We start from the raw sequence: 13,690 nt of genomic DNA, 5'->3' as shown, positions 1-13,690 counted from the left end.
CCACAAAGCTTATTGTCTTGTTACATGTGGGCAGAGACGTTCTGGAAACTACGACAGTTTAAAGGAATATTTTGTTACAGCTATTCATCTTGTTTTTCCGGAGATTGGAAAGAAAACAGGATTTCATTTTATTTAATACTCTGAATTTGGATTTGCTTTAACATCTTTCCTGCTTTTTCCAATCCCCAGCGGCAGTGCTGAAGTACGAGAACAACGTGATGAACATACGACAGTTCAACTGCTCACCTCACCCTTACTGGCTGCCCAACTTCATGGATGTTTTCACCTGGTCCTTGCCATTTGTTGGTGAGAAAGGTGAGTGTGCATGCACTACATTCAGTTTCTTTTAGTAATGAGTGAAAGCAGTTCTTGTTTTCATTCTTGAACGGCGCTCGTCCTTCTGATTTTCATGAATTGCTAATGAAAACAGCCCGGCCTCGAGAAATATAGCGTGTACACTTTGTGCAGCGAAATCACTTTGCGGTTCATACATAAGATACTTAAAGCGGAAGATTTACGAGCCAGAAATGTGCTTGTGTGCAGCGTTATAAGTAAGTTAGAGGTAGAAGTTGGGACGAATGGTTTATTTTTGAACAAGGCACATACACTTAAGGAAAAATAAAAGGGGAAAATTGGAGGAAAGTTGGAAAATAAGCGTGTTTTGAATGTTTTGTTTGATAGTTTCCAGTGGACTGGATAATCTAATAGCAATAGGAAACTTTTCCAGAGACAAAGGCAGCAGACGCTCAATCTCTGTGATCTTAAGTGAAAGGATAGACAGTGGAGAGCCAATCTGGTTGGATTTAAGTCCTAATGCAAACACGATTCATTCAGAAATATGCTCCAACGTTGCGCCATGTAGCACCCAATAAGCAACCAAAATTATGTATAGATTTCTAAATTCTTCTTGGAGCCAGTGTTTGTCTCCCTGCTTTCTTGATCAGAAGATAAACTCCAGCTTTTCTTGTCTTTTTCCTTTTTTTTTTTTAACCATTTGCTGATGAGCTGCAGCTCCTTGTTGAAGCAGGAGTATAATGAGCAGTTGTGAGCTCTATATATATATACATGTCTATATAAGGTAAATTGCAGATAAGTAGAAGTCCATGAAAGTTAGAAACTGCCAGACATTAGCTGTGCTTGGCATTGTCGAGGTCTTGGTTGCTTTGAAGATTTACTGGGGTTAAGCTGTGACACATCTGTGTCAATTAATCACACATAAGTATGACTGATACACTCCCTCCAGGAAGCTCAATTTAGGCGTGACCCCTGCTGCACACAGCCATTCCTGGCAGTCTCACGAGGTCACTGATCGGCACAGCGAACTGCATGTGCGTGTGTGGAAGAGTTAATCGAGTGAACCCGAGCAGCCCAGAGTTTTTCAGCGAAGTGGTTTATTAAATATATGTGAGACGTTTTAAAGTATGCTTCTCTTTTCTTGTACAGTGACGGAGATGCTAGTGAACGTATTGAGCATTTGCTCCAATGATGAGCTGTCAACTGAAGAGGAGCTGGACGGTAAGCTCGGTGGTTCAGTTTTCTCTGCACTTTGCCCCTGCTCCACTAGAGGGCGTATCAGACGTTCATTATTCAAAAACTCATACACACACAGACTCTTACTTAGTTTTTACATGTGTGGTTTTCAGAACTTTACATGTAAAAACTGTATATGCTTTAAAAATATTAAACACAGAGAAACGTGACGGTGTGAATGACTGAACTCAGCAGCTTGAATATGAAGACCCTTATAAAGTGGCAACATATCTGTCAGTATTAAAACAAAAGGCTTTAAAATCCTTTGAGGACAGTTTTTTCAAGTGTTGTTTTCTGCTAAGTTGCTTGGTTAATCTATGCTAGTGGTGAATCTGAGTCATCTGTTTGATACCAGCTTACAGCTTATGTACACGAGATGGCCAGTTTTCCTCCGCCTGCCCCACCTCTTACTGCCAAACAGGAAATGATCTCACCAGACCCCCTCCTCCCACCCCCCTTCCTCCTCTTTCTTTGTGTTTACTAATGGTCACAGTGTGCATCAGTAAACCCAGGATATGTGTCAGGATCTCAGCAGATTTCCACCATGTCTGAGCTCCTTCTGCACATCTAAATGCAACGTTTCCTTTAATCTACTGATCAGGGAGCGTAGATTGAGATTTGCACAGATCATGTGCAAGACCAAATGTTGTGGTTTATAATGGTTTAGAAATATTTGGGGGTTTTTTGTTACTATTTTTTCCAAATTCACAAAGAGAACCTTTCTTGCTTCATTTGCTGTTGAAGTTGTGATTGTAACTATCGTTGTAGAATAAACTGGGTTTTACATGTGGCTCATTTTAAAAGCATTTCATATGTGAAAAGCTTAATTCTGATTATATTGATAAGGAAGTTAGCACAACTCGTGCACTCGGCCGTTCCTAAACATTAGTAGCTGTCCTCTAACATCATTTTCTACCAACTCATTCATGCTGATTTTAGCTGATCTCATTTCTTGCCACTGCTTGTTTCTTGTTTAGTTTCGCAGCCATTTCCATGCTTGTTTTTATTTTATTTTTTTAACTGTGTTGACATTTGAATTGTGTTATGTTTTCTTTCTCGCTCATGAGCTCCTTTTTTGTGCCCTGTTATGATTTCAGATAATCCTTCCTTTGACCCGCTCTTTATCTGCTATGGTTTCCATGGTTTTCAGTTGCCATTATGTTGATGTTTCCAACCTCACTAGATATTTCACATCTCTCTCACTCTCTCTTCCCCATGATTATCTCATCTAATTTCTCTCTTTTATGTTTTCCAGAGTTTTGTGCTCAAGGCATCGCTTTTGTTTACACTCGTGCTTTCTTGCCTCTTATTTCGCCGTGTGCTTCCTCTCTTCCACCTCATTCATTCTGCAGCCATCCACTGATCTCTCTGTCCTTTCTCTTGTCTTCTCTTCTGGGGGTGTTTCATGAGAAGGACAGCTAATATATCCCCCCAAAAAAGGTACAAACACTAGCTGTACTGGTGTGTGCAGAGATGGACAGACTTTTGTCCATGCTTGCGCTCTGCATTTCAGAAGTCTGTAAACTAACACCTCTGTTTAAAGCACCCGCTAACACTTCTGCTGAGGCTAACTATGGTTCTCAATTAAACCGAAAAATGGGTCAAAAGTGTAAACAATAACCCACTCCTGTTTGAGGCAGGGCCAGAAAGGGGAAAAAGTGTTCAGAAGGGTCATGCCTTTTATCTAAATTAGTCTTTGTTGTACACAACAAATATATTCTGAAGAATGAGCAACCTGAGGATGGCAGGAATAGTTTGAAACAGATCCTCACACTGTCAGCTTTACTCCATGCATCGACTTCATTTCTGTCCCTCGTACATTTTCCAAACTGGGCCTTTGGGACCTTGAAACTGTTATTTTGCAGTAGGGGATCTCTTTAAAACAAAGTTTCCAGTCCAGGAAAAATCCCGTTAGTCTCCACCACTAAAACACAGCACAGGAAGGTTTAAAGAGCGTGCTTATCGAAACATGCTGAAAACACTTTGGACAAGGTCAGAGCCATTCAGTGATGGAGAACAGTGGCTTGTTTTAAAAACGCTTAAGTACTCTCTAGGCAAAATAATCTGTAAGAGTCAAAGGGACTGCAGCTCACAGTACGTAACACAGCCGCAGCATGAATGCACTGAATGCTGAGAATTACTCAGATGATGTGATGTGTTTATAGATGCAAACCATTTTGTGTAAACTGAACTTAAGACTCCAATAACAATGTGTTTGCATTGTATTCGTCTGCTGCACTCCTGGATAAACTAATAGTCCAAGAGACGTGCTCTGTTTTGAGTAGACTCACTGAATTCGATGATCTTTTAACGAGGCATTTGGGGGATTAAAACAAACAGCACATAGACTATGCGGTGCATTGTGCGCTCGACTTCCAGAGGGCGTGGTTGAGTTCAGATGAGTCACGGGTCGTAAGACTTTTTGCACTTTCTCAATCTTGCAGGTGCCACAGCTTCTGCACGTAAGGAGGTCATCCGCAACAAGATCCGTGCCATTGGGAAGATGGCCAGGGTATTCTCTGTGCTCAGGTAAACGCATAAAAACAGTGTTGTTGTTGCGTTAAGCTCCATTTACACCTTAGAGATCTGCGCTTGAATATATTATTAATAACTTATTAAAGTAATAAATATGTTACTTTAATATTTCATATTACAATTGATTTCTGACTTTTTTTGTTGTTTTTTTTTGTTGCTAACTTAGTAAGATGGTTATGTAGTTATGTGACTGCCCAAAACTCATATTTTGGATGTTTTTCTAAATAAATAAAATCAGCTCTACCGTGTAAATAAATAAAATGCTGCTCGGTTAATATTTCAGAGAGGAGAGTGAGAGCGTGCTGACGCTGAAGGGTCTGACGCCCACAGGCATGCTACCAAGCGGAGTGCTGTCCGGAGGCAAAGAGAAGCTGCAGAATGGTAAGTGTGTCACAGAGACCCCCCACCACCAGTGGATTCTCACACCAACACATTTTCCCCTTACACAGCAGAACTCTCAACAAAGTGCAAGCTTAGTGTTTACAGAATACTGCAAATACAGAATCCTTCACTTTTCTCCTCATTACCTGTACTGGAATTTCAAAATGTTAGCATAGTTAAATGTTTATGACAGTTTCAGTCTTTTTTTTTTTATCTTTAGTTTAATTGTTACTAAACAGCAGCAGTTGCTCCTTGTAGTTTTTATCAACATAGCTGGAGTTCATTGTCTTAGTTTTTCTGCACAAATTAGATATTCCCCTCTCCCTAAACAATGTCGAACACATTCAGCAGATTTTTATTTATTTTTTAAATTTTTTTGTGTCCATGTGTCCCCTCTGATCTGGCATTAATACCCTCTCTTCCCGTCCTTGTCTTTCACTGTATTCCACTGGGTTTATCTCAAATATTACCTGTATCTTTTTCTTTCTCCTCTCTCCCTAGAAACTGCAGGTATAATCAATTGTGCAAGTATTCCATTGTGTGTTTTTCTTTTTTTCTTTGTGGGAAAAGATAAGAGCTCAGTTCACTCTCTCTCATGTTAAATTTCAAATGCTCCCTCAATGAGTTTGGCAAGCTGCCGCAGCAAGGAGATGAAGGCTTTTTTGGAATCACCTTTACGAACGCTTTAATTGGACACAAACGTTCACAGCGCTGATCAGATCTGAGCGCTAGTAGAGAATCTCAGCAGTGCTCTGTCAGAATAGACTCGGGTCTCTGTGAATCAAGGGATAAAACTGTATCGACACAAATAAGTGTAGAAAAAGGGATAGCTGCCATCTGCCTTGTCATTCACCGAGTAAAGCAGAAATCCGGACGACTTCCCTCTCCTCGCACAGGTTCTCACCCTACATCAGCTAGCACTTTCCTGAATACACACCTGTCTCATATGTCTCTACTTTAAAAACATATGTAGCATAGTGTTAGTAACCTTTACATGATGATGAATAATAAATGTTTAATCATGCTGTACAGCAGGGGTGTTGAACTCCAGGCCTCGAGGGCCGGTGTCCTGCATGTTTTAGATCTCACCCTGGGTCAACATACCTGAATCAAGTGATTAGTTCATTACCAGTCCTCTGGAGAACTTCAGGACATGTTGAGGTAATTTAGCCATTTAAATCAGCTGTGATGGATCAAGGACACATCTAAAACCTGCAGGACACCGGCCCTCGAGGCCTGGAGTTCGACACCTGTGCTGTACAGTATGGTGTACAGTACTTTAGCACACTTAATCATCAAACTGTTTCTGTTTGGTCCTCGTGTAGCATTACCTACTTAGCCACTGGTCATACCACACATGTAGCAGCAGTCGTGCAGGTCTATGGATCTCAGTAAGATTGTTTTTATTGCTTATTAACACCCCTTTTCGTTTCTAATGTATAAAATCTTATTGAAATGGTGGAAGACTTTACTAAAGAACCACTTGAACATATTACATAACACCATGTTGATCAACTTAGTGCGCACGTGTCCTTAGACGTGAGTCTGTCAGAAAGAAAGAGCCTCTAACTAAAGCTGACAGTTCTGCATATCTCTGTTAGGAAGGATGCAATTATCCTGAAAGCCTAGCATTCTTTCACAGTCATTTTCAGCATCTCTACTGAGCTTTTAAACCAACATTAAAGTGGACCTATCATGCTCATTTCCAATATCATGGGTTTTTTGAGGGTTTTTTTCTGGGAATCAACTAAAGTAGCTCTCCGTGATTCATTTTTAATCATCATTTATCTTATGCTGGGCTGTGTTGCTGCCCATTAGCACATGCCCTGTCTGAAAAGAGCTGCTTGAATAGCAGGTGGGTGGAGCTTCTGTGTTATCAGCCGGGGGAATATCTGACCTCATTATTTGGAACTTTGACCATGTCTGGTATGCCCGTCCGGCATTGGAAAACAAGGGAAAGCATCGTGGGTCCCCTTTAAGTTTCAAACAGGTGTTTCTGCTGATGACCTACATGACAATAGTGCTCTTAAGGATTAGCGTATAAAGTATATAAATTCAGAGGGATTTGTTTTGGAAGCAGCTGACACTGAAGAGAACTGGGGTGAAGGTAGAGCGATGTTCAGAGATTCCTGTTACGACATTGGTAGAATCACACTGCTGCCCTTAGCACATCAGTGTGCTTCTACTCTAATGTTGACTCCATCAGTCATACTCTTTAAAGTCTCATGCTATTGTGCCCTTTTTTTAAGTATGTAGTCTTCAGTAGAATTTAGTCATTACTTTGTTGTCACCCTTCGCCCCACCCCCCCCATCTTTGTTAAAGTTGACTCTGTACAGTTTTATCGTGTGTTCACTTATTATCTCGAGGATGACTGTAATTGATTGGTAAGTGGCTGAAAGGTTTCCTCCCCTCACACGTCGCAGAAGTAAGCCAGCACTTTTGATATTTAATATCAAAAGATGCTAACCCCGCAGCTGCAGATGCTACTTCATGTTGCACACAACACAGCGCTAACGGTGCTCCATGTTTCTGTGGTACTTTGAGCTTTACATTAACAGTTCAGTCACGGCCAGAAACCTCACAACTGCACGCGCACCTAAGTCCTCTCTCTGTTTTCCATTTGTCTCGTTTCGAAATGTACTCTTTTCTTTGAGTACAGAAACACCTAATGCATCTGCAACTCGCTAAAATTGCTGTCGATGTTCATTCTTGCAGTTTCCATTTTATCTGTCACACATTCAGACCTTTTGTCAAACACATTCAAAGTACCTCAAAGATGCAATCCTCTCCACGAGGTTTGCTGCTACATTCGTGTATCGCCTTCCCTTTACAGATCTGGAACTAAGGCTCATCCTCTCTCCTCTTCCCCCCTCTTTCACCGTTTCCCCTGTTTGCTAACATCCACATGTCCTCTGTCATAAAATGTGGAGATGATTTTTAACCTTTGTTGTCGGCATTGGCTGTCTTTGCTGCTCATTGACTTGTTCCTGGGACAAAATGAACTCTCCTGCTCACTTCTCTCATTCATTTTGCAACCCCCCTCTTCTTCTCTTCAGCTACTATTGAAGCTATTGAGGCTGACGAAGGTAAATGGGTCTGGCTGCCCTCTTCTGTTGCTTCTCATGGCAATAGACAGGGGGCTGTGCTGGGTTTTCATCCATCTCGCTGGTGCTTGAATAGAGTGTGTTGGGTGTTTGGGCTAACAAATTGTGGCATAGTATTAACGGAGAAAAAGAAGTAAGTAAATTAGGAAATCCTGTGGTCATATGTTTGAAAGGGGAATGTCTTTCATAGCACAGATTTTATAATCACAAAGGTCATCTGTGATTTTGAGTGAGTGCAAAGCAAATTACCACTCGCAGTTTTCCTCGGAAATCGGCGCTAGTCTAGGCCACAATCGGTTCATCCACAAAAACTCCTTCGTTAAGGATGTTCTCTGTTAGAAGTTAAAATAATCAGCATGAAATATCAAGATAAAGAGAAAATGCACATTCACACGTAAGTACATAAGTATCATCAGGTCATCTGGCAGCTTTACCAAGCCTTCACCAGATACCAGAGGGATGGACTGGACCAGCATCCTTAAAGGTCCTGAAAACCTAAAATTTTGAGGGGTTATGTGACGCACACAAGCCAATAAGATCCTTCGTTTTTAATTCAAAGGAAGCTGCGTCTTGATTAATGTTGAAAAGCGCAATATTGTGCAAAGGTCTTAAGTTGTCCCCCATTTTATATTGTCTTATATCGTTTCCAAGGAGCCAGACTTTGTTGCAATTTTTAAGGTGGTCTGGAGCAATACTTTTCCAGGCACTCCATTTAGAGGCGTGTCTGTTAGTACCGCTGAGCTATGAGTCTTTCAAGTGTAAAAAGACACCTGACTAAAGGGATGAACCAGTGTTGTGTCTACACATAACAGACAACTTATTTAAAAGCCTATTTTAAATAGTATCTTTAGGCACGTTGTTACTAGCAGCCTATCACAGAAACACATGAGATGAGTCTCAGAACTGTTATCCAAACAACTTGGTATGAGCCCTTAAAAAAAATTGATAAAACTGGACAAAGAAGCGGTAAATCAAGACTTTTGCACAGTATTAGATCTGGCATGAACTTTTCCTGAACAAGCCTTAACTACTTCAGACCAATAGGAGAAGCACAAAGGTTATATCGCCATCACGGGTTCTGAATTTGGCCTTTCCCGAAAGCACTGGTGCTAATGTTGTGGTACTGGTACCAGTATTTTTCCACAGCAAATGTGTGCACCAGATCTAGATGAGGCACCATGTAAGTGAAAAATGGCCCAAAGTGTTCTAACCCCACCTTCCTGATTAAGGTTTTCACGACCTTAAAGAGGAAGTAGGTCCTGTAGCGTTATCGGTGGAGTTCACCTTGACAGGATATTGAATATCATTTTGAAGTAACACTTAATTTCCTAATGGAATATATTCCTAATGTTACCAAGGGTAATACTTTATGTGGTAAACTGTACTTCTTCTCTTATCTGGGCATTGAACTTTTCCAAAGGAAGGTACTTCAATGAAATTACTCATCATAGTTTAAATGATTAATGTAATGCTCTTATCATAGTAGACAGCACGCTCCACCTCTGCTCTGCCCTCACACAAGGCAATGAAGTCTTGCTATGAAAGCTCTTGATGGTTTTCCCCTTTGAAACAGCTGAAGCAGTTGTGCATTGTTGTTGCTGTTTTATTTATGTAACACCTTCCTTAGAGCTGAATCTGAATTGGTAGACGCTCCACAGGAGGCTTTGAAATCCAAATTGGACGCTCCCTAAAATCTGCTTTACTTGCATCGCCTTTGGCGCAAGAACAACCTCAACTGCGAGCTAAATAGTAGTATGCCAGCTGCTATTTACATTGAAATTGTCCAGTACTTCCTCTTTAGCCCCATAGAGGACAGTCCATTGTAGTGTCCAGACTCTTCTCTGCTTCTCTCTCCATGTGGATCCTCTGTGGCCCTGCTGTGTCGTGTTCTTTCCTCTGAGCTGCTAATAACCTGTGTCTGACCTGTGCTATGCAGCAACACAACTACGCTACCCATCACACCCTCCTCTCCACAATCCCCAATTTGTCCTCTTAAATCAAATCCCCTCCTCCCCTTGTCACACCCCCATTCTAGTAAGAAGGGTTTTCTTATTTACAATCATAGTATTAATCACCCTCAGTCTGTATGAAAGGTGGAAGTAACAAAATGTTTTTAAAAAAGTGCTGAAATAGAACTCAAGCTGAATATTGGAACCATTCGTTCTTGTAACACTTAAAGTATCCGTTGACTTGAATGAAACAGCCTTGAAGTGCTGGTTTTATTCATTTCATTGGTGTTTCTTTGCATATTTAAAGGGTTTTATCTCCATTATTCAGTTTAGTTCACTTAGTTTTGTATCATATTGCGACTTCCACCCATCATAACCTCCAGTCAACCTTCAATTGCTGCATGCTTCAAGCAGACTAAACAAGTCGTTAGCACCCCAAGTTCCTTTGGTAGTGTCTTTGTACGTGAGCTCAGTCTCAACGTGGTTTCTATTTTGTGGAAGTGAATGTCTCAGTGGGCTCCACTCTAGTGTTTCTTTTTCTCCTCCCTTTATTCTTTTCTTGTCTCTTTGATCATTTCTCCCTCTCCCTTTTGTCGTTACAAAAGCTGTGATGTGATGGGGTGACCTGGATGTTTGGGGTCTTCAGGTGTTCTGCGATACGGCGGCGTTGAGATTTTGGTTAATATCGGTCACATTCTTAACTTTTAACATGCACAAAAAAGCATGACAAGATGGCCACGAGATGGTCTGCTATTATGGATATTGTTGGCACAGTGAAAACCTGTCGACCCTGATGCCAGGAAGTGCCCTTTGTAGAGTTAGAAGGAATATGTAATCGTTTCATCTGTCAAGCGACATTATCAGATAAGTTATATCCGTGTGTTGTCACATTATCAAATTGTTTAAATACTTTCATATTGCGTTCATGCCTTATTAAACCATTAATCGTTTAAAATGCTGCACAACACATGCTGTTTTCCATGAAAAACACAAACAGTAACAGTGGTTGAAGACTTTGTCTGGCCTCATGAATAGCAAAGATTCTTCTCACTTCATTCATCTTCAACCCAAAAAAGTTCAACTTTTAGAATTTTTTATTTCCTGGGTGGAGTTACAAGAGAAGATTCACAACACTCGTGCGTGTCAGTCACAGCTAGCTAGCTCAGCTTAACATCCAGCAAAGTGCTAATGTGCACAAACTCCCAAATATAATGGCTTTGACCTGCCTGGTATCCACTTATAACTCATAGAAATTATCAATAGAAACCAAAAAAAACAATATTTTGTTTACTAGCCTGTAAACATTCCTTTGGTAGTCTCCTTTGATTGCCTCGCTTTTAGTTCCACGCTCAAGGGGCGGAAGTTTAACGCTTTACAGTTGGTTTAATTTTGTTGTGTTAGCCTCAATCGTTCATCCTTGTTTAGTGGCTCCATAGTGTAGTGGTTAACACATTTGCCCAACACGCAAAAGATGCATGGTTCTAGCCAGGCAGAGATTCTCAAATTCCTAGAAGAGTTGCATAAAAAAGGACAGCTGGGGTAGAAATCTGAGGATATCGACACCTTGCAAAGAAGGTAGCAGCCAAAAGAAACTTTGTTTCATGTTACTAAGCTAAGCTAACCAGATTTAAAGGGTAGGATTTAAAAAAAAAAATCTTCTCTGTGACCCTACCCAAGAAAGCAAGTATGTCTGTTTTCCAAACCTACACGTGTGTCTGGAGAGATCGACGCCATGCACTTATCATATCAGAGATCGCCTTTAGATATTCAGTTTTCATGGATTAAATGTAACTGAACTAGCCAGCAGCTCATCAGGTGCAGTCTCTGTTGTCATTTTCTCAGTAAAACAACTTTTTTCTCTCACAATTTCAAGAGCAAAGCAAATATAATCAAATTTGGTGATGCACGGGTGAATGTGAGCGTGACCCCCCCCCCCTTCCACCCCATTCTTTTAATCATTTAAACTCTACCCCCTATAAAATCACTCCTAACTCTCTTTCCCCCCCTCCCTCCCCTTATTTCCTGCATCTCAACAGCAATCAAAGGCTTCTCGCCTCAGCACAAGATCACTAGCTTCGAAGAGGCCAAGGGCCTGGACCGCATCAATGAGAGGATGCCTCCGCGGCGAGACGCCCTGCCTTCTGACGCCAGCCTCAACTCTCTCAACAAGGCCCTGTCCTCGGAGACCAACGGCACAGACGCCAAGGGGAGCACCAGTAGCGGCAGCAACATCCAGTGAAGGCCCAGCAGCAAGGCGCCACCTTGGCCGACGGGGCTGCCTCGCCCCCCAGCCTCATCGCGGCCCGCCACCACAGAAAAGGGGCAGAGGGTGAAGGTGTGGGATGGAGGAGGAGAAGGAGTGTTGGAATGTGGAGGGGGGAGGCATCTATGGCTCATAACGGGGGGACATCTCACTTGCTAGTCTTTGGATATGCCTTCAAAATATTAGTTCATAGTCAAATCTGCTAAGTTATTGCCAGGTCACATTTCTGAAGGGTCAGGCCGTAACCGCGCTTGACTCACCTCCACACCACAGTATGTCAGAGAGGGAGGGAACGATGGGGGATAGAAAGAGAGAGAGAGATCTTAAAGGTGATTCAGTTTTTCTTTTTCTTTTTTTTCTTTCTTGAAAGACCCTTGCTCATTTACACCGAAACGGAAAGTCGTTTAACTTCTTACTAACTATCGTACGTTTACAAAAATACAGCACTAAAAAGGACAGAACATGAGATAATGTTTTTAACATATAAGGGTGTACAAACTAAATAAGGACTATTTATTGATAACTTTTTGTTTTGCTACTCTTATAAAATAGCTCTGAAATTAATTAGGCAGTCTTAAAAAAAAAGAATGTTGCAATGTTGTGGAAATGCCAAATAATGGAACGTTTTATGGTTTTGTACATATTATGCTTACCTCAGGTTCTTTTGGTGTGTGCTTTGACCTGATTTTTCTGTATAATGGCTAAATAACTCAGTAATGAATACCTATTTTCTTGAGTGTCATAACTGGAATTTACACTTAACCTATCTATCATTTGCAGATATGTGTATTTTTTGTCTCTTTTGGAAGGGGGGAGGGGGGGAGGGTAGATTTATTGTGGCTTGCTGGAAATGAGTGTTATTTTTTTTTTTCTCTTTTTAAGTATTGCGAACAAAGTAAAAATAGAGAAACTATATTGTGTAAAAAAGAAAAGGAAAAAAAGAATACAATAAAGTGTCTGCCTATGCATGTTTTATAAAAAAAAATCAAACAAAAGGAAATAGAACATCTGAAAATCTGAAAACTCTGGCTGTGGAGGCCTGTTTTGAAATATATTGCGCTTTAGTGAACATATACTGGAAACGTATAACTGCATACTTTCAATTAACACCATGATGCTCTATGCCTTCTTTTTTTTGTAATTGAAGCATTTAATTATCTATGATGGATGAGAAATGAAATTTTTAACCTGCGCTTGTAAGTGCATACAGTCCAATTAAGCATGTTTGACAATTCTTGTGAGGTGTGTGGTTACATGTGGAACTCCAAAATGCATGATTAGCTGTTTGTGTCATATAACAGGTGAATCGGTTTTGTTTTGTTTTTGTAAATGTGCCACAGAAAGTGTAATTTGATTATTATTATTATTATGACTATTATTTGGACCTCTGCTTTGTATATCAGTTACAGGTTTGATACTGCTCAATACTTTAAGATGAAACGAGGAAAAAAAAACTTAGATCTTTTTTAAGAACTGCTTTAAGTGCCCAAGTAATTCACTACACGACATGAAGCCTTGCTTTTGTAATTTAACTTCAAAACTGTTGGCAGATGAGGCATGCACTTGCAACTATGAAAAGTATTTTATATAACTGTTCAATAAAAATGTGCATGAATTTCAACTTGAAATGAACCTGAATCCTCCTGTGTGTGTAGTGAATGTGTGCGTGAGGCCGCAGGTCGGCCTGCATGTCGTCCCGCAGCGGATTTAAAATGCGGTGTGATCAGGTTTGTGTTTTCCAGAGAGATTACAGGAAGCCCACTCATGTTCTGTGTAATTTAAACCTGTGAGGAAAGCAAAGACGGTAGAGGTGTGTTATTTAATTTGCAGCTCAGAGTTAAGGAAGGGAAAAGCGCCTGAAAACCGATAGAAATCATCCTCATGTCATTATATATGGTTTCATATAAGTTCAGTGTGCTCTCAGTGT

At 40.7% G+C, this 13,690-nt stretch overlaps 1 protein-coding gene across 3 annotated transcripts in view; it reads left to right on the top strand.

The window, feature by feature from the left end:
- LOC100703556 (serine/threonine-protein phosphatase 2B catalytic subunit alpha isoform) overlaps positions 1-13,391 on the top strand; it is a 66,354-nt gene extending 52,963 nt beyond the window's left edge. The window contains exons 9-15 of one of the 3 annotated variants that reach the window (XM_005468088.4): positions 190-315; positions 1,444-1,515; positions 3,975-4,059; positions 4,349-4,446; positions 4,948-4,956; positions 7,504-7,533; positions 11,537-13,391. In XM_005468088.4, coding sequence (XP_005468145.1) covers positions 190-315; positions 1,444-1,515; positions 3,975-4,059; positions 4,349-4,446; positions 4,948-4,956; positions 7,504-7,533; positions 11,537-11,739 — 623 coding nt within the window. In that variant the 3' untranslated portion in view covers positions 11,740-13,391. The remainder of the gene's footprint in view (positions 1-189; positions 316-1,443; positions 1,516-3,974; positions 4,060-4,348; positions 4,447-4,947; positions 4,957-7,503; positions 7,534-11,536) is intronic. The other 2 variants (XM_005468089.4, XM_005468091.4) reach the window with 2 other exon arrangements.
- Positions 13,392-13,690: the final 299 nt, after the last annotated feature.

The sequence above is a fragment of the Oreochromis niloticus genome, linkage group LG3, assembly GCF_001858045.2.
Source record: "Oreochromis niloticus isolate F11D_XX linkage group LG3, O_niloticus_UMD_NMBU, whole genome shotgun sequence".
NCBI classification, from domain to species: Eukaryota; Metazoa; Chordata; class Actinopteri; order Cichliformes; family Cichlidae; genus Oreochromis; species Oreochromis niloticus.
Note: the sequence above shows the minus strand (reverse complement) of the source record. Positions and strands in the feature narration are given on the sequence as shown.